We start from the raw sequence: 21,104 nt of genomic DNA, 5'->3' as shown, positions 1-21,104 counted from the left end.
ACTGTCTTTATTCCTCATGCCTTCTAGTAATCGAGGGCACGAGAAGAGCCGTCGGTGTTCCTTCGATACAGGCTGTTTAGACGCCAAACCCTCCGGCAACAGCTGGGAAAGTATGCTGTCAGGCTCTTTCTGGGCAGAAACTGGGAGGTAGGCATTTTTGTCTTCTCCCTTTGCACTGAGCCTGGGTAGATAGCGGTGCAGGGGTATTCCTGAACCCATTAAGAAATTGCTCGTTGTTGGTTACAGTCCTGCGAGACACGTGACTGTAAGCCCTCTTGGCAGTCAGAGCCAGGTGACTTGGGGTTCCAGTCCCCAGGCAGTAGCTGCCAACTTTGGGGCACTAGACCTGTGTAGACGCTCTTTCCAGTGATGCTGGTGATGTGGTCTTGTTGGAGTGAGCTGGAGGGAGGAGGTGGGCCGAGTGCTCATGGTTCTTTCAGGTTCTAGGTAGGATCGATTAGATGTGTCAATTTGTGTCTAGACCCTCTGACAGCAGCAGTCAGTCCGTTTCCGGAGAGACTGGATGATGGACCTTTTTTACTGGCGGCTTTAGTTCGGAGCCCACTGGGGACAGCTCCCGTTCGTGCCTGTGGTCCTATCAATGACTTCTTTGCCATCGTCCTGTAGGCTCAGGAATGCAGGCTCTGCTGGCTCTCAGAGCCAGGTGTTTTAGGGGCTGTCCCTCAGGTGGGAACCTTGAAAGCTGGGACACTCGTTGTGCTGTTCGTACTCTCTGCTCTTTAGGGAGCAGCTGGGAGTTGGGGTTTCATCCGCGTCTGATGGTGCTTGGAGCGAGGTTTATGGCGAGAGGATCTCAGCCTTTTCTCCCGGCTTCGATGTGGGCATTTGCTCTGTTGCCCAGTGTGGGGCAGTCATTCAACTGAATGTCTCTCTTTTCTCGGCGTCCAGATTTCTGTCGGCGAGAACTGCTCGTGTGTAGCTGCACATTCATTGTGTCCACGGGAGGAGGAAAATGGCTTCCTGTGTCATCATTTTGGCCAAAAACAAAACAAAACAGAAAAAAAAAACTCTTTAGTTTATTGTTTGTTTTATAAAGATGATTATTTTTATATAACCAGTATTCATTTGTTTATTTATTCAGTAAACGTTACTGAATTCTACTCCAGATGCTGGCAATACAGCAGTGAATTAAATTGAAAAAAATCTCTAGTGCATGCCTTTGAGTATGGAGGATACGGAAAACACACAAAGAAACTGTATCGTCTCTCTGGTGAGGAAAAGAGAGTCACGTGTAACCAGTGGGAGGTGAGAGGATTTCAGGGAAGACTCTGTGCTAAGGAAGGAGACACTTGAGCGCAGCTGGAGGATGGGAGGGAATGAGGCGTGTGGCTGTGCCGAGCGGGACAGGGAGCGTGCCCCAGGTCGCTGGAGAAGCGAGCAGGAGACATGGGAATTGGAGCCAGATTCCAGTAGCTCCTCACATGACCGTCACTGTTTAACAGTGAGCACCAGGACTGAGGCGCGCAGGAGAAAATATTTTGTGTGTTCTTTTAATTTTTGCTGATGGCAGAAAATATGACACTCTAGCTTTCCTGGCAATGCTAAAAAGCCCTGTCAGATGTGATTATTTTATTCACGTTCAAATTTTATTTATTTATTTTTCTTTTGGCTGCACCCTTGGCATGTGGAAGTTCCTGGGCCAGGGATCAAATCAGCACCACTTCAATAATCAGAACCACAGCAGTGATAATGCCAGATCCTTAACCCTCTGAGCCACAAGGGAACTCCCACGTTCAAATTTTTAATTATCATTTATACTTTCTTTGCACACTTGAGAAAATATGTAACTAGAACCTAGGGAGGCATTGTTTTGTTTTACTTTGTATATTGTTTTGTATGGAGCAAGAGTAGCTCTTTACGAAAGAGTCTGGAAGGTAAGTTAAATGAGTGAATCAGGCTGAAGTGTAAAGGATTAAGGAGGGGTGGAGACTGTGGCACCCTGGAGACTTTACGCCTGTGTAAAGGGAAGAGGGTTACTTAACTCTCATTGGTTATTGCCAGGTGAGAATGCAAGCCTAGTTTTAAATTTATTTTCTGGTTTTTCAAAAAAACCCAGAAATTTGCATTTTTTTTTGCCATTTCCTGATATCTATCTATCTATCTATCTATCTATCTATCTATCTATCTTTTTGTCTTTTCAGGGCCACACCTGTGGCATATGGCTGTTCCCAGGCTAGGGGTCTAATAGGAGCTGTAGGCGCTGGCCTACACCACAGCAACATGGGATCCAAGCCGCCTCTGTGACCTACAGAGCTCATGGCAACGCCAGATCCTTAACCCACTGAGAGAGGCCAGGGATCAAACCCGCATCCTCATGGATGCTAGTTGGGCTTGCTAACTGCTGAACCACGACGAGAACTCCACTATTTCCTGATCTTTAAATGTTGGAGACTAAGTAAGAATATTGTAAAACCCTCTTCAGACCAGACAAAACATTCATGCAAGGGTGATCTGGCCCACAAGTTATTCGTTTGCAGCCTTTCAAGGTCTAAGATCATCGTCAAATTTTACTGCCTCCTTCAAGGGCTAACATAGATCTTGCAGTCACAGAGCGCGGCAGGGTTTCTGGCTACAGTGGTTTTGACACCCTGCTGTACTGTTGCTCTCCCTGGGTGGTGCTGCATGTGTCTCTTCTTGTCCTAGGGTACGGGCAGACAGGTCCGCTGTCTCAGCGAGCTGGTTACGATGCTGTGGCCTCTGCTGTTTCTGGTCTAATGCACATCACAGGACCTGAGGTAGGTATCCTTTGTAGCATATTCATAAATTTCCCCCCATTTGTTCCAAACGGATTTTCGTCTTTACTAACCTATAGGCTTTAACTCAAGTTAATTTTGGGAAGAAACCACAAGTAGATGACATTAAAGATGGAAGTGCTCCTTATAAATGTTCTTGAGGCTAAATATCAATATGGCCCCGGGGCAAACAGCAGTCTTTTTAGCAAGAAGCAGTGGGTCAAGTGGGCAACACGTTTCCCCCCAGGTGGTATGTTGGCCCAGCTTAGGAAGGGCGCTTTTGGGTGAGTTGGGAGCATCCCTCTTGTGAGCAGAGCGGCTGCTAGGCTGTTCATTTCTCCCGGAGTACGTTCATTTGACATTTAGACGTAATGGAGGGTTTCTTTTTCCTCTGGAATATTTAAAATTTGTTACCTAATGCCTTAGGTGTAGTTGTGTCTTTTTTTTTTTTTTTTTTTTTTTTTTTTTTTGCGTTTAGGGAGTGCACATGGAAGTTCCCAGGCTAGGGGTCAAATTGGAGCTGCAGCTGCCAGCCTACACCACAGCAACAGCAATGAGGGATCCAAGCTGTGTCTGCAACCTACTGCCACAGCTCATGGCAACACTGAATCCTTAACCCACTGAGCGAGGCCAGGGAATGAACCTCTGTCCTTACAGATAGATGCTGGTTGGGTTTGTAACTGGCTGGGCCTTAACAGGAACTCCCTAGTTGTGTCTGATTGTTATACGCATTAGATTCTGACAGTGAAAGAAGGACTTGATTTTTTAACAATCCTTCTCCATTGATGATGGGTTAAGAAGTTCCTGAAAGTATGTAGATGGCCGAAATGTGGTTTGGTTAGATCAAAGACTCCTAGAAAGTGGACTCTTTGGGGGAAACCAAAAATGACATTAAATGAAGGAAAAAGGAAGAGCGTGAAAACTTAGTAAGTAAAAATACTAAAAAAAAAAAAAAAATCCATTTTCAAAATATATTAGATTGGTAGCCCTAAAAAACTTTTTCCAGGAGATATTCCTTCCCTGAATCAATTTCTTCAGTTGATTCTTCAGGAAATCTTACCATAGTGTCGAAATAAACTGAGGCAGAGTGACCTCAAGTCTTTTTGAAACCTTTTTTTTTTTAAATTTTTTGTGTTTTAGGGCTGCACCTGTGGTATATGGAGACTCCCAGGCTAGGGGTCAAATGGGGGCTTCAGCTGCCCATATACAGCACAGCCACATCAGTGCCAGATCTGAGCCACGTCTGTGACCTACACCACAGCTCATGGCAACACTGGATCCTTAACCCACTGAACGAGGCCAAGGATCGAACCTGCATCCTCATGGATGCTAGTCAGATTCATTAACCACTGAGCCATGATCGGAACTCCCCTCAAGTCTTTTTATAGACTTCTTTTTATTAATTTAAAGTAGGCAGGATTTTGGTAATTAAAATATGTGCTCTTTTGTACTTTATTTCTCTGCTGTTTCATTTTCACTATTCTTAGAAAAAAAGTCTTTTTTTTTTTTTTTTTTTTTTGTCTTTTTAGGGCTGTACCCATGGCATATGGAAGTTCCCAGGCTAGAGGTCAAATCAGAGCTGCAGCTGCCAGCCTACACCACAGCCACAGCCACGCCAGATCCAAGCCACATCTGTGACCCACACCACAGCTCATGGCAACGCTGGATCCTTAACCCACTGAGCAAGGCCAGGGATCAAACTCACGTCCTCATGTGTTCTAATTGGATTCGTTACCGCTGAGCCACAACAGGAGCTCCTACTCAGGTGATTTTATTCTGTCTAGTGGGCAAAGAACAACATGAATTGAACCCCTACCATGTGCCAGGCATTATTTTATGTCCTTTACATGTTTTAGGTTAAATAAACTTCACTTCCATGTGCTGTATTTCTTTTACACGGACACATCTCACGTCTCGGCTCATCCTTCCCATGAAGGGTCATTGAACAAATACAGAGGGACTCCTCTGTACGCCAGGAACTGTGGTGGGTCCTGGGGATTAAACAGAAACAGGGCAGGCACAGTCCTTAAGGGGAGGAGACGTTCGTTAAACGGGTGAAAGGAGCTCCAAGGAAGCGTGCAGGATGCCGTGAGCTTCCATAACCGTGCTTCAGGTCACTGTAGTACTTCCAGGGGTCCCTGCACAATGTGGTTTGACAACAGAGGATACAAGCCGCCTGCAGAGAGTCAGCCCATGCAGGGCGTCCCCATCCAAGGGCTTGTGTTCCCCAAGAACAGAAGTATATGACGGTTTACTGAGACTCTCGGCAGAGGCTGCATGGGAAGGATCGCTTCTGAGAGCCTGGGCTGCTCTTTCCAAGCAGCCCCTGCAGGTGCACCATTGCCCGTCATCTCATGCTGCAGAGGAACTTGTATCTACCGGCACAGCTCTAGGTTTGGGCTGAAGCACAACTCCGTGTTTTCAGATGACTCATCGGAACCCAGGCTTCATCACCTGTTCGGTTCCGTCGCTCAGGGAAGGCTTCCCTGAGGGCGTCTTTTTTAAAGATAAATTTTATTGGGGTCCAGTTAACTTAAAAGGTTGTGTTTGTTTCAGGTGCCTGGCAACGCAAATCAGTTACACATCTATGCATATCCGATCCTTTTCAGATTCTTTCCCCGTATGGGTTATTTCACAGTGTTGAGCGGGCTATGCTCTGCTATCCAGTAGGTCCTTGTCACCTGTACGTTTTGCATGGGGTAGTGTGCATACGTCAGTCCCAGCGTCCTGACTTATCCCTCCCTCTTTGGTGACCGTACATTTGGTGTCATGACCTTCGAGTCTGTTTCTGTTTTATAAGTTCTTTGATCTGAGGACCAGCTGTTTAGGGTGGGATGCAATTAGGCATTGACCTTGTGACAAGGGGCAGTGCCATGCGTGACGTCTAAAGGCTGGAGAATCTGGTACGTTTGAGGAACCAGTCTCATTGGGTATTGAGAGCTAGCAAAGAAGGTGGAAAATGAGACGGGAGATGCGGTGAACTTAGTGTTTAGGGACCTGTTATGTTACTTAATGATTTGAAGAGAAGAAAAGATACATGATCACATATACATATTTTTAGTGATGATCTAATATACTTTTGCCTGGAAAATGAGTGATGTTCCCACAGTGTGGACTAGTATGATGATGAGAAAGCTCAAAATGCATTTTTTTTCTATAATGGAGTCATGTAGTTTTTAGCTCAGTCTGCAACATAGGATACAGATTATCAAAGCATCTCCTTATGAAGAGGCTTAAGCGCACTAGTTGTCTTCTACTAAATCTAAAAATCTAGCCTTCAGGGTATGCTGTGGTTTTGTCGGATGAGACTCATATTTGATAAAGGAGAAAAAGCGCACCGGTGCTGGGGTCCTGCACTGTGCTGACCGTGCTTTGTATCTTACAGGTGCTTGTACGTTTAGATCCTCACCTTGGCCCTTCCAGGTGCAGGTGTTGATAATTCTGTAGCTGAAGCTTAAGGGCTTAGACGACGTGTGCAGAGTGCCCAGAAATGCAAAATACTAAAGCTGGACTTTGAACCCAGGCTGCTTTACATCGTCTGGCTCTAAATAATACATACATTTTTAAAAACCTTAAGAGAATCATCAAAGTCTAATTTATGGCTTACGTGGAATCTGTTGGAAAGAACGTATAAGTAAAATAAAAATGTGGCTCAGGGTCGGATTTCAAGGAAGTGGTAGGATTTGTGTTGAATGGTACCTGGAAAGATGGATAGGATTGAGGTGGATTGAGGCATTCCTAGTGGAGGTCGCAGACTGAATAAGGGAGGGAAGCAGGAAGGAATCAGGCATACCTGGAGAAAAGCAGCGGGTCAGGTATGTTAGAGCCGGAGTTGAAAGTTTCAGAGTAGTGGGGAAACTTGTTGCGGCCGTGCTTTGAAAGTCTTCAAGGTCAAGTAAAGAAGTTGGGTGTTGTTTGCCAATGGGGAGGTTAGGGAGTTTTTTCAGAAGGGGAGTGATATGATGCATACTGTGCTTCGTAAGATTAGTTTGGCCCATATGTGCAGGATGCATTAAATCAAGTTTACAAGCGTGCTTTTTAGATATTTATCTCCCCCTTTGAAAACGAAGGACACACAAATAATTTCACACAAAGAAAATGTTCTTACATTGCTGTCCAAAGGCATTGTATTATATTTAGTTTATATTTTTGAAGAAGTAATACATTCACCTAATACTACAGCTACAAGAAGCATAAGTATATTGACTATATATTTTATCATAGAAACCAGGACTCTACGAGTGAAAGAGGGCTCGTCTTTGTCTCAGATGTAGACTCTGTACCTGAGTCTACAGTGTCCATCTCCTTCCCGCTGTCCTCAATTCCCCTTCTTCTCCTCAGAGACAGTCAGTGCCATCACTTTTCTTTTGCATCCTCTTGGAGATGTTCTATTCAAAAACAAGCAAAAGAGTCTTCTGCCTTTTTTTTTGGTCTTTTTGGGGCTTCACCCGCGGTCATGTGGAGGTTCCCAGGCTAGAGGTTGAATCAGAGCTACAGCTGCTGGCCTACACCACAGTCACAGCCATGCCAGGTCTGAGCCGCATCTGAGACCTACACCACAGCTCATGGCAATGCCAGATCCTCAACCCACTGAGCGAGGCCAGGGCTTGAACCTGTGTCCTCATGGAAACTAGTCAGATTCGTTTCCGCTACACCATGATGGGAACTCCAGTCTTCTCCTATCTTTTATTTTTTTTTAATACTTAGTGAATTTTATTACATCTATAGGTGCACAATAATCATCATTCTCCTATCTTTTAAAAAACACAATTGGTAGTATACTTTCTCAATTTCCCCCACTTTTACTGAGATATAATTGACACACAGCACTGGGTAAGTTTAAGATGTACAACATAATTTAACCTACATCTATTATGAAATGATTACCATAATAGGTTTCGTGAAACCCATTGTCTCATGTAGACGCATGAAAGAAATAGGAAAAACATTTGTCCCTCTGATGAGGGCTCTTACATTTACTCTCTAACAGTGTTCATATGTGACGCACGTCAGTGTTAGTTATCTTGCTCATGTCATGCCCTACATGGTGGTGCCTATTTATCTCATAACTGGAAGTTTTTTCCTTTTGATTGCCTTTATCCAGTCCCCCCTCCCCACAAGCCCTGTCTCTGGTAGCCGCAGATCTGATCCCTTTTTCTCGGAGTTTGTTTGCTTTTGAAGTATAGTTGACCTGCAGTGCTACGTTAATTCCTGGGTCACAGCAGAATGCTTTGGTATTTCTGTACATTTCGAAATGGCCACCATGATAAATGTAGTTATCTGTCACAATGCAGAGATGTTATGTAATTATTAACTATATTCTCCACACTGTACATTTCATCCTGTGACTCACTTATTTCGTAACGTGAAATTTTTACCTTTTAGTCTCTTTCACCTGTTTCTCTTCTCCCCCGTGCCCTCCTCACTGGCAAACACCTGTTTGTTCTCTGTATCTATGACTCTGTTTCTGTTTAGTCACGTTTGTTCATTTGTTTTGTTTTTTAGATTCCACATTTGAGTGAAATCTTATAGTATTGTTGGTCCTTCTCTATCTGACTTATTTCACTTAGCATAATACCTTCTAGGTCCAAAACCACTTTCTCATTGATTTTTAAAATTCCGTAAAAGTGAAGTACAATTTATATGCAATAAAGTGGAAACTCTTAAGGTGTAGTTTAGTGGCGTCTTACAGACATATACACCTGGAAAATCATCCTCCAGCTCACGATGCAGCATATTCCCATCACTCCACAGGGTGCATGTTGGGTCTTTTGTCATTCCTTGTGAATTTTAATGCTATTTGTTCTAGTTCTGTGAAAAACGTCTTGGGTGTCTTGATAGGGATTGCGTTAAATCTGTAGATTGCTTGGGTTGTATGGCCATTTTAATAATATTAACTTTTCCAACCCGTGAACACGAGATATCTTTCCATATCTTTGAGTCACTTTAAAATTCTTTCATCAGTGTCTTATAGTGTTCAGAATATAAGTCTTTCACCTCCTTTGTAAACTTCGTTCCTTGGCATTTTATTTTTTATTTCTTGATCTGATTGTAAATGTGATTATTTGCTTAATTTTTCTTCCTGGCAATTCATTATTGGTTTCTAGAAAACCAATAGATGTCTATGTATTAATCTTGTCTTGTGCAGCTTTGCTGAATTCATTTATTATTTCAAATAGTTTTTTGATGGAGACTTGAGGGTTTTCTACATAGAATATCAAGTCTTCTGGAAATAGTGACAGTTCAACTTCTTCTCTTCCAATTTGGATGCCTTTTACTTATTTTTTTCTTCTCTGATCATGCTGGCTGGGACTTCCAATACTGTGTTAGGTAGAAGTGGTGAGAGTGGGCATTCTTGTCTTGTTTCTGACTTTAGAGGCAGAGCTTTCATTGTCGAATACGGTGTTGGCTGTGGATCTGTCATAAATGAACGGCCTTTATTATGTTGAGATAAGTTCCCTCTATACTAATGTTGATGAGATTTTTAAAAAAATAATTAATTAATTAATTATTTTTACAGCCACATCTGCAGCACGTGGAAGTTCCTGGGCTAGGGGCGAAATGGGAGGTGTAGCTGTAGGCCTGCACCAGAGCCACAGCAACACCAGATCTGAACTGCATCTGTGACTTGTGTTGCAGCTTATGGCAGTGCCAGATCCTTAACCTAGTGAGTGAGGCCAGGGATTGAACCCACATCTTCATGGACACTATGTCAAGTTCTTAACATACTGAGCCACAAGGGGAACCTGTGATGAGATATTTTAAAAAATGAATGACTGTTGAATTTTTTCAAATGCGTTTTCTGTATCTGTTGAAACGATTGTGTGATTTTATCCTTCCTTTTGATATTGTGGTATATTGCAGTGATTGAGTTGTAAATGTTGATCCATCCTTGCATCCATGGAATAAACCCCACTTGACTATAGTGTATGAGCCTTTTTAGGTGTTTGATTTGGTTTGCTAATATTTTATTGAGGATTTTTGCATCTATATTCATCAAAGTTATTGACCTGTTAATTTTCTTTTTTTTGTTAGTGTCTTTGTCTGGTTTTGGTGTCAGGGTGATGGTGGCTTCATTCAATGAATTTGGGAGTGTTCTATCCTTTTCAATTTTTGGAGTAGTTTGAGAGGGGATGAGTTTTAACTATTTCTTATGTGTTTGATAGACTCCCCTACAAAGCTTTCTAATCTTGAATTTTATTTGCAGGAATTTTTAAAAAATTAAAAATTCAGCTTCACTAGTGACCAGACTTTTCACATTGCCTCTTTCTTCTTGATTCCATCTTGGAAGTTTGTATGTTTCTGGGAATTTGTCCATTTCTTCTCAGTTGTCCATTTGGTTGGCTTATAATCTTAGTATTCTCTTGGGATTTATTGTATCTCTGTAGTGTCAGTTGTTATTTCTCCTTTTTCATTTTTTCTTCTTTTATTTTTTAGGGCCACACCCATGGCATAGGGAAGTTTCCAGGCTAGGGGTCAAATTGGAGCTACAGCTGCCAGCCTGCATCACAGCCACAGCAACGCCAGATCCAAACCATGTCTGTGACCTACACTGCAGCTCGTGGCATTGCCTGATCCTTAACTCACTGTGTGAGGCCAGGGATTGAACCTGTGTCCTCATGAAGACTATTTGGGTTCTTAGCCCCCGAGTCACAGTGGGAACTCTGCTTTTTTCATTTCTTCTTTCATTTATTTGCGTTCCTCCCCAGGGAGAGTCTCAGCCTGTGTAATCTCCCTTTTCTTCTGAGCCCCCTCCCAGGAGCACAGGTCCAGACTGGATTGCTTCTTGATTCTGCTTCCTTCCTACAGGATTATGTGTGTGCCTTTCTTACAGCTGTGGTGGTGCAGGAGTCTCTCTGCCGGTTTCCAGGGTTCAGTGAGAATTGCTCCACACATAGGTTCTGTGGGGTAGGTGAGTCCGTGTCCTCCTGCTCGGCCGTTTTGATTCAGAGTCTGCGTTTCCTTAACGTCCTAGGTACTTAAGTACCTTTACTTACATACCTGAAGCCTGATGCTAAGTCTTTGTCAAGTTCTAGAACATTTAAGATCGATACGACAGCAGTGGTTTCCTCAACTTGCTGCTGCCCATTGTTCAGAAATAGAAGTCGGTGAAGCTGAAGAAGAGATGAGGCAGGGGACCCGTTTTCACCGGCCCGAGTACAGTCCTTCCTGGGGCCGAGGTCATCGTCTTTCTGGAACCCCCACCACTGCCCCTGTCCAGGCCCGTTCCACCCAGCCAAGGGGGGTCAAACTCCCGGGTGAACTGAGCTGGCACATCCTGGCAACCGATTCTGGGCCTGAGACTTTCTCCTTTAAGGGTGTTTTTGTTAACGTCCCCAGTATTGTTTACTTACCCCTTTCCTGAGCTTCTCACCTCTTAGAGGATCTTAGATTCTCAGGATTTGGTCAACTAAGCCTGTTTTCCCTCAGGCCTGTCTGGGCCCGGGCAGGGCAGTCCCTCAACCTTCAGGTTCTTGTCTTGGCTTCTGCCTTTTAGAGTTACAAGCTTCCCCCCAGCCGTGTTTGGTTGTTCATAGGATCGACTTGTGTGACCTCGGGAAAAACTACAACAAAAAAGCAGAAGACCAAGCGCACAGGATGATGAGGAAGGTGCAAATGGGTTGGTAGAGTTGTGCCGTAGTATGTCTGTTCACTGCCAGAAAACAAGAATTTTCCAAGTGTACTTGCATTTTCCTAATGAAGTGTGTTGTAATATTTGATTTGTTTGTTAAAATTATAATGCCGTAGGTCATTTAAAGATTTCAAGATAAAAAAATCCTAAGGATAAACTATAAATTAACAAACTATTGTTTTATTATGGTCAAAGTTTTGGATAGCTTCCAAACAATGGAAGAGTCTTGCAAAACACAGATAATTTTTCTAAGAATTTTCCGATGTGGTTATTATAGAGGTTACTGATGGTGATACTCAACATACAGTGTTTTGTTTTTTTCTTTGCTTTTTAGGGTCGAACCTGCGGCAGATGGAGGTTCCCAGGCTAGGGGTCGAATCAGAGCTACAGCTGCCAGCCTGCACCACAGCCGCAGCAACGCCAGATCCTTAACCCACTGAGCGAGGCCATGGTTAGAAACTACAACCTCATAATTCCTAGTCGTATTTGTTTCTGCTGCACCACGACGGGAACTCCAGTACTGCATTTTTAGAATTAGAAATGTATCATTCTTCTTATTTCCCAATACCTCTCAGAAGTATGGTGTATTGGAGTTCCCGTCGTGGTGCAGCAGAAACAAATCCCACTAGGAACCATGAGGACGCACATTCGATCCCAGGCCCCACTCAGCGGGTTAAGGATCCGGCGTTGCTGTGGCTGTGGTGTAGGCCGGCAGCTACAGCCCAGATTAGACCTCTAGCCTTGGAACCTCCATATGCCCTGGGTGCAGCCCTAAAAAGACAAAAAGAAAAAAAAAAAGTATGCTTATTATGAGGATTTCCTTTATTAAAACTTACTCAACCTAATGAATAACTGTGGTAAGTGACGGAGGTTTGGAAATAATGAGTCTGTTAAGATTTTTATGAGAGCATTCATGCGACACAGAACAAAGAGCAGGGACTCCAGAGTCCCCCAGGGCTGAATCTGCTCCTCTATGTCTTATCTTTGCGACTGGGAGCCGCGAGGTTTTCGAGGTTTTCGTCTGTGCAGTGGCGGTACCTACTTCTCTTGGTTGCCGTGAAGGTCACACCTAGCGCAGTGCCTGAGTCAGAGGGTGTGCGCAGCGGATGGAACGCAGTCAGCCCTTCACACCCGTGGCAGCTGCAGCCTCTGCTGAGGCGCCCGGGGGTGTGGGGCCCCCGCTGTGCAGTGCAGCCTCGTAGAAGGGAGTTGAGCGTCTGCGGAGTGTAGTATTCGAGGGGATCCTGGAACCGATTGTCCGTCGATACTGAAGGCGGACTGTGCTTGAATTGGCGTCCTGTCCAGATGAGGGTGCAGTCCTGAAGGGGCAGTGTCACTTTACGTTGTCCACCCCTCGCCTCTGTGTTTCCTTATGGCACCCATCCTCGTGTGTGAAATTGCATTTCATTCTCACGTGTTTATTGTCGTCTCTACTTTTGAAACGTAAACTCTGTGAAGTCAGAGGCTCGTTATTACTATACCTTTCTTTTTTTTTTTTTGTCTTTTTGCCTTTTCTAGGGCTGCTCCCGAGGCATATGGAGGTTCCCAGGCTAGGGGCCTAATCATAGCTGTAGCCGCCGGCCTACACCAGGGCCACAGCAACGCAGGATCCGAGCCGCGCCTGCAACCCACCCGCAGCTCACGGCAACGCCAGATCCTTAACCCACTGAGCGAGGCCAGGGATCGAACCCGCAACCTCATGGTTCCTAGTCAGATTCGTTAATCACTGCGCCACGACGGGAAATCCATCTGTGAAATTTATATGAGGCCAAAAATTTTCCAGTAGTCCTGAAACCTCTTTTCTGAATCAATGCTCTAGGAAGAGACTTCACACACATGCATCCTTGCACGCGTGCGCACACACACTCACGCTCACAATGCCAGTTTTTTTAAGAAGTGAGCTGTATTTCTTGTGGGAGGAAATAACTGCTCTATTTAGGGAAGTGTCTTCTTTCTGAGAAAGCATTTCATTTCAGAAGTATTATGTCTTACTCTGAATTATCTAATGCTTTTTGCTAAAACTCTGTTTATTCTATAAAGAGTCATGCAGTTTCCTGTGGTTTAAGACGTCAGTTTTGTTCTCTCTCACTTTCTTTTTTGTACTTCAGATGCCTTTAAAAATATACCTGTCCTTTTTTCTAGAAAACTCTTTTTCAGAAATGGAACACATTTATGTTTAGTGATTCATTAGTTTTCTTAGGATAAAAATCAACTAATTGCTTTAAACTTTGAAAGAGAATAGTATTGGGATGCCCTTCCGTTTGAACTGATCTATGAACTGAAAAAGACAGGAGCAGAAGGATTATGTAAGAAGCAATTCCTTTTTTTTTTTTTTTTTGTCTTTTTGCCATTTCTCGGGCTGCTCCCGCGGCATATGGAGGTTCCCAGGCTAGGGGTCTAATCGGAGCTGTAGCCACTGGCCTACGCCAGAGCCACAGCAACGCGGGATCCGAGCCGCGTCTGCAACCTACACCACAGTTCACGGCAACACCAGATCCTTAACCCACTGAGCAAGGGCAGGGACCGAACCTGCAACCTCATGGTTCCTAGTCGGATTCGTTAACCACTGCGCCACGACGGGAACTCCCCAAGAAGCAATTCCTTTTTGCTTGGCTCCATAAAAAAGTAAAAATGACCAGGCTGAGTTATCTGTGTACAATCTGTAGGTTTGCCTATTTTCTCTTATTTGCAAAATCTCATTTTCCCTCCATGTATCTTTTTGGTCAGGACAGTCTAAGATTTTCTCACCTAAAAAGTTACACGTGGGAATTATGTGGACTAAGGCGCGAGAACGGGTGTTATTCCCATTTTAGGGTGGGGGGGATCAGCACCTGTGTCTGGTTGGGGTTGAAGCTTTGTAACGGTCAACAATCCTTGTTACGGAGGCTGTAATCCTTTTAAACTATACAGTAAATTCAGTCAAAATCAGAATGAATTATTATTGCTGTTATTTTTTGGCCATGCCCCCAGCATGTGGAAGTTCCTGGGCCAGGGATCCAACCCTCACCATCGCAGCGACTGGCGCGACAGCAGCGAGCAGCTAGACCGCCAGGGAACTCTGGCATAAATTATTTCTATTTAGCTTTTTCTAACCAAGTTATTTCTTTCTGTTTCTTCTCCTGGTATTGTCAGTGTGAGTTTGAGCTGTGTCCACTCTTGCTTTTTCACATTTCAGAACAAGAGGATTATTATAGCTCATTTATATATAGCCCTGGTATGCCTGGAGCTATCATACTGAGCTGGTGTATAAGCACCAGAAATGCCGTAGAAATGCCAACAAATTGGAAATATTCCAATGAAATGTGAAGAAAAGAAGGAAAGACAAAAGTAAATTTAAACAATTTATTTAAATGTTGTAGGACCGGAGTTCCCTGGTGGCTTAGCAGGTTAAGGGTCCAGCGTTGTCACTGCTATGGCCTTGGGTCACTGTGTGGTATGGGTTTGGTCCTTGGCCCGGGAACTTCCACATGCCATGGGCACGACCGATTAAAAAAAAGTGAAAAAAATGCTGTAGGACGAAAAGAACATTTAAGTATGTACCTACATACCACTGTAGAGAGGGGGAGAGATTGGGCTCACTGTTGTGCACGGATAGTATTTACTTCTTTTAAATTCTTTAAGTTGGGAGTTCCCGTCATGGCTCAGTGGAAGAGAAGCTGTCTAGCATCCATGGGGACACAGGGTCCATCCCTGGTCTCACTCCGTGGGTTAAGGATCTGGCATTGCCGTGAGCTGCGGTGTAGGTTGCAGATGCGGCTCGGATCTGGCGTGCCTGTGGCTCTGGCGTAGGCCGGCAGCTACAGCTCCGATTAGACCCCTCACCTGGGAACCTCCGTATGCCATGGGTGTGGCCCTAAAAAGACCAAAAAAAAAAAATTCTTTCAGTTGGAGGATGTTTATTCTTGGCTCTTGTCCCCTCTGTAAACCCCAGGGTAGGAACGTGTCACAGGCTTCCTGCTCCCAGTCCCCGCATCTGGACTATGTTTTTACAACCTTAAGTCAACACTCACTCTGCTTCTGAAATCTACGCACAGACTTTCTCTCTTCCACCCTCATAGCTTCAGGCATCCTGCGCTTAACTCTCCTCTGCTGTGTTACCTGGGAACTTTGACCCTCAACCTTTTCTCTTTGATTCCAACTCCTGTCATCATCTTGAGTGGTTTTAATATCTGTATTGATGACCTATCTAATGCCTTCATTGATTCTCAGGAATCAGGAAGCCGGGTTTAAAATTACATTCTGTGATTCAGTGCAACATTCGACAAGTTGTCTGACCTCAGTTCTTCCATCTGTAAAACGGGGAAAATATCTTTTTCAGATGGTAGATGTAAAGCTGGCGAGTGATGGTAAAGGTATTGCATGAATTTATATGAAACCATGCTGGGGTCTTATTCAAATGCCTGCTGTAGAGCCATCTTCACTTAGCGACAGTTATTCAATCAACTGACTCTATGACTACATATTATGTATAGGTAATATGTGTATATGTGTATGTATATGTGTGTATGTAATTATAGTATGCCATTATACATACACATATAAAATATGTGTATGCATAATTATATGTATATACATACACACATATATGTGAAGATATATCTTACATATGTATTATATTCCATCTTGGGATGCCTTCTCAGGTTGGATCTTCAACATCATAAATTCCTTGACTGTATTAATTCTCTTCGTCTTTTAAACCCTTCCTCCTATTCGTTTAGTCAGGCACCTCCCTTCTGCTTCACTTGTCCTGCTACCGTCCATCCAATAGAACGAAGCTAGATCCTTGCAAATAATGGGCTCCCAAGTCCCTCTCTTACCTCTTTTAAAGGAAGAAAGTGAACTAAAGCTAGATTTGGAGCTTGAATGACAGGCCTCTCTGCTGGCAGTGGCAAGGCTGGCTGTGGGCATCATAGTAGAGCACCGATAGAGCCTCAGGAGTCGGTGGCCACGGGACGGGGGAGGTTGTGTAGGATGGAGCGCCTCCCTTACAAAGGCAGCCGTGGGTGGCCGTAGCTCTGGTAGAGCAACTGTAACTTCATCACGTGAAGATAAGCTTTGTTTATGACGGATCTCACACACATTTAAAAGCTAAGTAACAGTCTGAATCCTGAATATTCAACTGATAAAGAAGCACAGTTCCCTTTGAAGTTTAGGTAACTCGAACTTATTTTAATAGAATGCAGAACTGTGCTTGTAGCAGAAGAAGTTGGCAATGGGTCTCTTCACTGTGTCATTTCTAAGCTCGAGGTATCCTGTGCTCTAGCAGTGGTTTTTATCCGGGGGTGGGAGTCTTCACTCCCACTCCAGGGAAGTTTTGAAATGCTATGTGGGATTGTTGGCTGTGATTAGCATTTAGTGCTTGGGGTAGGGAGGAGTGAACATTTTTAAGGTATGGGACTGGTTCATGAATCTAAAATTTCGCCTCCAAAATGCCAATGGTGCCCCTATTAAAAGCACCAGCTAGATAATACAGGGCTTTTGCTCACCTTTTGTGGACGTGGTTTCTTTCTTAGCTTCTTTAGGGAAAGTTTGCCACTTCTTTTTCTATGCCCCTATTAAATTTCCATTATCTTGCTATTTATATGTCTGTCTCTCTCTGACTAGAGTACAAGTGGCTTAATTCAGAGAGAGTATCTTTGGGGTGCTTACTTCTGTTTGTTTTTTTTTTAGTTAATGAATTTATTACTTTTATAGTTGTACAATGATCATCACAATCCAGTTTTATAGTGTTTTCATACCACCCCCCAAACTGTCTCCTTTGGAAACTATAGTTTTTCCAGGGATGCTTACTTTGTATCCCTAGAGTATAACACAGATCCCCTTGGAGTTGGTGCTCCTTGATTATTTGTGTATGAATTTGGAATCTTTAAGGATTCCACTTTGGTTTGATAAGAGGTTGATGCATGAAGCAACAGTCTTTTCTATAGGATAGAACACTTCATGTCAATCTCATCCTCAGAAATTGTGAGTAGAGAACTTTGGGATCGTGACCGGAAAAACGTGGTAAAAATATTTGAAAAAAAGACTCCGCTTGAAGTAATGATTAAAAAGCACTTAAACAAGTTTCTTCCTAAGGTTTTTGTTCTGAATCGTATGAAAGAAAGACCCTCCTCTTTTTCCCCACATCTCAGCAAATAGTTACTTTTGAGAGCATTGTGTCCGTTCTGAGTTGTCATGCTTTGAAAAGTGTTATAATCAGAGAAAATCCTAGAAAGAATGGCCAACATTACCCAGGGATATAAAATAGTTTCTTGAGTGAGAACGTCCGTAGGGACTGGATTTGTTTGCCATAGAAAGGCAAACAGATGATGATTCCATTTGAGGGCTGGTTTCATCCGTTTTGAGGAGGGTGTGGAACCGCCGTCAGAGGTTTAGTTAAACAGGTGCACGACCAGTGTTTTGACCACCAGGGCGTTGAACGCTGTGGTCCCCAAAGAGCAGGTCCTGTGGTTTCTGTCAGCACTTGGCGGAGGGGATGCATCCCGTCCCGGCTCGAAATCCCAGAGTCCCGCTTAGCGTCGCCGAGCTTTGCGTTTCTGCTTGTTTGTAAAAATGAGAACACGAACATGCATCCTGGAAGATGTACTCAGATTAAATGAGGTAGTGTGTAGGCGTGTACTGGATACTAACAATTGTTCCCTTTCTTCTGGAGATCTTTAACGGGAGAGGGGTAAGCACCTTCCTGGATGACTTAACAGTTTACCTGCCGAAAGGCAGGAAGTGGGAACGAACGATCTTTTGAGAGCTTTTCAGCTTTAGGAGCCTTTATGTCCTGTTTTATTCTGGAAACTAATACAATACAATTTCTCTTTTTCAAAATTTCTTTTTTGTAGTGTTTGATTCATACTGTAATTTTACGCAGTAAAAAGAAAGGCGCAGCGTGTCTTGAATTACTATTTGAACCATAGAGCGTCTCGATTTATAGTTAATGAGAGCTTAAATTCCGAGTTAGTGTCTCCTCTAGGAGATTGGGCTGGACAGGAAATCATAGTGTGTCCTCTGCCGCCAGCACTTTATCTGAGTAAAATCAGGGTAAAGTGATTATTAAGGAGGAGCTTAAAGAGATCCCTAGAGGGCAATGTGGAGCTTCGAGGAAATAAAGGGAAATAAGGTTCAACTCAGTAGTCTTGATTCTGAGCCACATCCTTCTTGCCCTCTGGACGGGTTGTCGAGATCCATAACTTTGGTTGTAACTGAGAACGAGTTTCCACATTAACTTTTAAGAAAATAGTTTGATTTCTGTCTTTCACTGAATGTTCAAGGAGGAGGAAACAGCACTTTAGGCATGAAAAGTTCTAAAACGTTGGGGGGGTTAATATTTACATTTAACACCATGTAAAAGCAGTGCTCTTAAGTAGAGTCAGATGTGCTTTTGGTCTTCTAGTCGTTACTTTTATACATCGAGGATAAGCAAGGGTAAAAATAATCCATAGTTGGCCTGCAGACATAGTTGCAGGAGAAGAACTTTGAACTTTTTTTTTTTTTAATTTATTTTATTTTATTTATTTATTTATTTTTATTTTCCCACTGTACAGCAAGGGGGTCAGGTTATCCTTAGATGTATACATTGCAGTTACAGTTTTTTCCCCCACCCTTTCTTCTGTTGCAACATGAGTATCTAGACATAGTTCTCAATGCTATTCAGCAGGATCTCCTTGTAAATCTGTTCTAGGTTGTGTCTGATAAGCCCAAGCTCCCGATCCCTCCCACTCCCTCCCCCTTCCATCAGGCAACCACAAGTCTCATCTCCAAGTCCATGATTTTCTTTTCTGAGGAGATGTTCATTTGTGCTGGATATTAGATTCCAGTTATAAGTGATATCATATGGTATTTGTCTTTGTCTTTCTGGCTCATTTCACTCAGGATGAGATTCTCTAGTTCCATCCATGTTGCTGCAAATGGCATTATGTCATCCTTTTTTGTGGCTGAGTAGTATTCCATTGTGTATATATACCACATCTTCCGAATCCAATCATCTGTCGATGGACATTTGGGTTGTTTCCATGTCCTGGCTATTGTGAATAGTGCTGCAATGAACATGCGGGTGCACGTGTCTCTTTTAAGTAGAGTTTTGTCCGGATAGATGCCCAAGAGTGGGATTGCAGGGTCATATGGAAGTTCTATGTATAGATTTCTAAGGGATCTCCAAACTGTTCTCCATAGTGGCTGTACCAGTTTACATTCCCACCAGCAGTGCAGGAGGGTTCCCTTTTCTCCACAGCCCCTCCAGCACTTGCCATTTGTGGATTTATTAATGATGGCCATTCTGACTGGTGTGAGGTGGTATCTCATGGTAGTTTTGATTTGTATTTCTCTTATAATCAGCGATGTTGAGCATTTTTTCATGTGTTTGTTGGCCATCTGTATATCTTTGGAGAAATGTCTATTCAGGTCTTTTGCCCATTTTTCCATTGGTTGATTGGTTTTTTTGCTGTTGAGTTGTATAGAACTTTGAACTTTTAATAAAGCTCACGTTCGTGTTGGTAAATCCTAACTCCTGTCCCGAGGGCTAGGAAGTGTTGAGAAACTTTGCAGTCGTGCACTGGAGGATGCGATCCTGCAAGACTTTTGGAGCCCGACTGAATTGAGGATTTCCAAGTTCAGGAGCACCGATTTTGCTGTAGACCAGGAAAACTGGAACTGCTGGGAGAACTCTAAATAATACATACATTTCCAGATCTTAGACCTAATGAAACAGAAACGTGCGATGGTGTTACGTGCATATCTCTATTCTTGAAAAGCCTTCTGAATGATTCTGATGATCTGCCTGGTTTTGGAGTCAGTGGTCTAAGTAATGAGATACTGTTGATACTTTGTGAAAAACGGACATGCAGTTTCTGTTTCTTCTTCAGTCCATTGCAGTCTGGCTTCCACAGCCACCTCACCAGTGACATCACTCCTGAGAAGGGCACCAGTGACTTCTGGATGGGCAGTGTTCCTTTCTCATCTCACCTTTGAGCCAGTAGACGGGGATGGCTGTATCTCCTGCTTGTCTCCCGAGATACCAGAACCTTTCCTCGTGTCCCTCCCATCCACCTGTTCTCTGCTTCCCAGTCTTCTTCGCGGCCCCTCCTCCTCAGCCTGCTTTCAGCAGGATTGCACCCAGAATTCTCTGTGACCTCATCTCTTCTTTTCACTTTTTTATACTGTCTCATACTGCAGCCATCAACCACCTGGGGACTATTAAGCACTTGAGAGGTGGCAAGTTGGAACTGAGACGTGCTGTAAAGATAAAAAATACACTGGATTTCAAAGATAAATGAAAAAATCATGTAAAATTTCTCATTAATCATTAAAAATTGATTACACATTGATATAATATTTTAGATATACTAGGTTAAATGAAATATATTATTAAAATCTAAATTATGTATTAGATTATTATGTGCTAATAATAATAGCAAATATTTGCTGTTTGCTTTTTACTTTTTTTAGTGTGGCTAGTAAAATTTAAAAAATTTTATCGTGTTATATTTCTATTATATTCTATTACATGTTACATTACACTATATATTTCTCACATTCTATTTCTATTGGGTAGCACTGTTCTTTGTGTTCTTTCTAGATAGTATCTCAAACCTATTGTGGTTTTAATTACCATGTATAATGTTTTGGTTCTCAAATTTGTATCTTCTACCCAGTTATTTTTCCATTGGGTTTTAGGTTTGTACATTCCTAAATGTATGGATACACTTTTTCTTCTTTTTTAAAAATTAAAG

At 43.1% G+C, this 21,104-nt stretch overlaps 1 protein-coding gene across 1 annotated transcript in view; it reads left to right on the top strand.

Moving 5' to 3' along the window:
* The window catches only part of SUGCT (succinyl-CoA:glutarate-CoA transferase), a 643,685-nt gene that overhangs the window by 53,282 nt on the left and 569,299 nt on the right, over nucleotides 1-21,104 (top strand). The window contains exon 7 of the mRNA XM_021078652.1: nucleotides 2,665-2,756. Coding sequence (XP_020934311.1) covers nucleotides 2,665-2,756 — 92 coding nt within the window. The remainder of the gene's footprint in view (nucleotides 1-2,664; nucleotides 2,757-21,104) is intronic.

Source organism: Sus scrofa, chromosome 18 (assembly GCF_000003025.6).
Source record: "Sus scrofa isolate TJ Tabasco breed Duroc chromosome 18, Sscrofa11.1, whole genome shotgun sequence".
NCBI lineage: Eukaryota > Metazoa > Chordata > Mammalia > Artiodactyla > Suidae > Sus > Sus scrofa.
The sequence above is the reverse complement of the archived record's forward strand: the minus strand, read 5'-3'. Positions and strand labels throughout refer to the sequence as shown.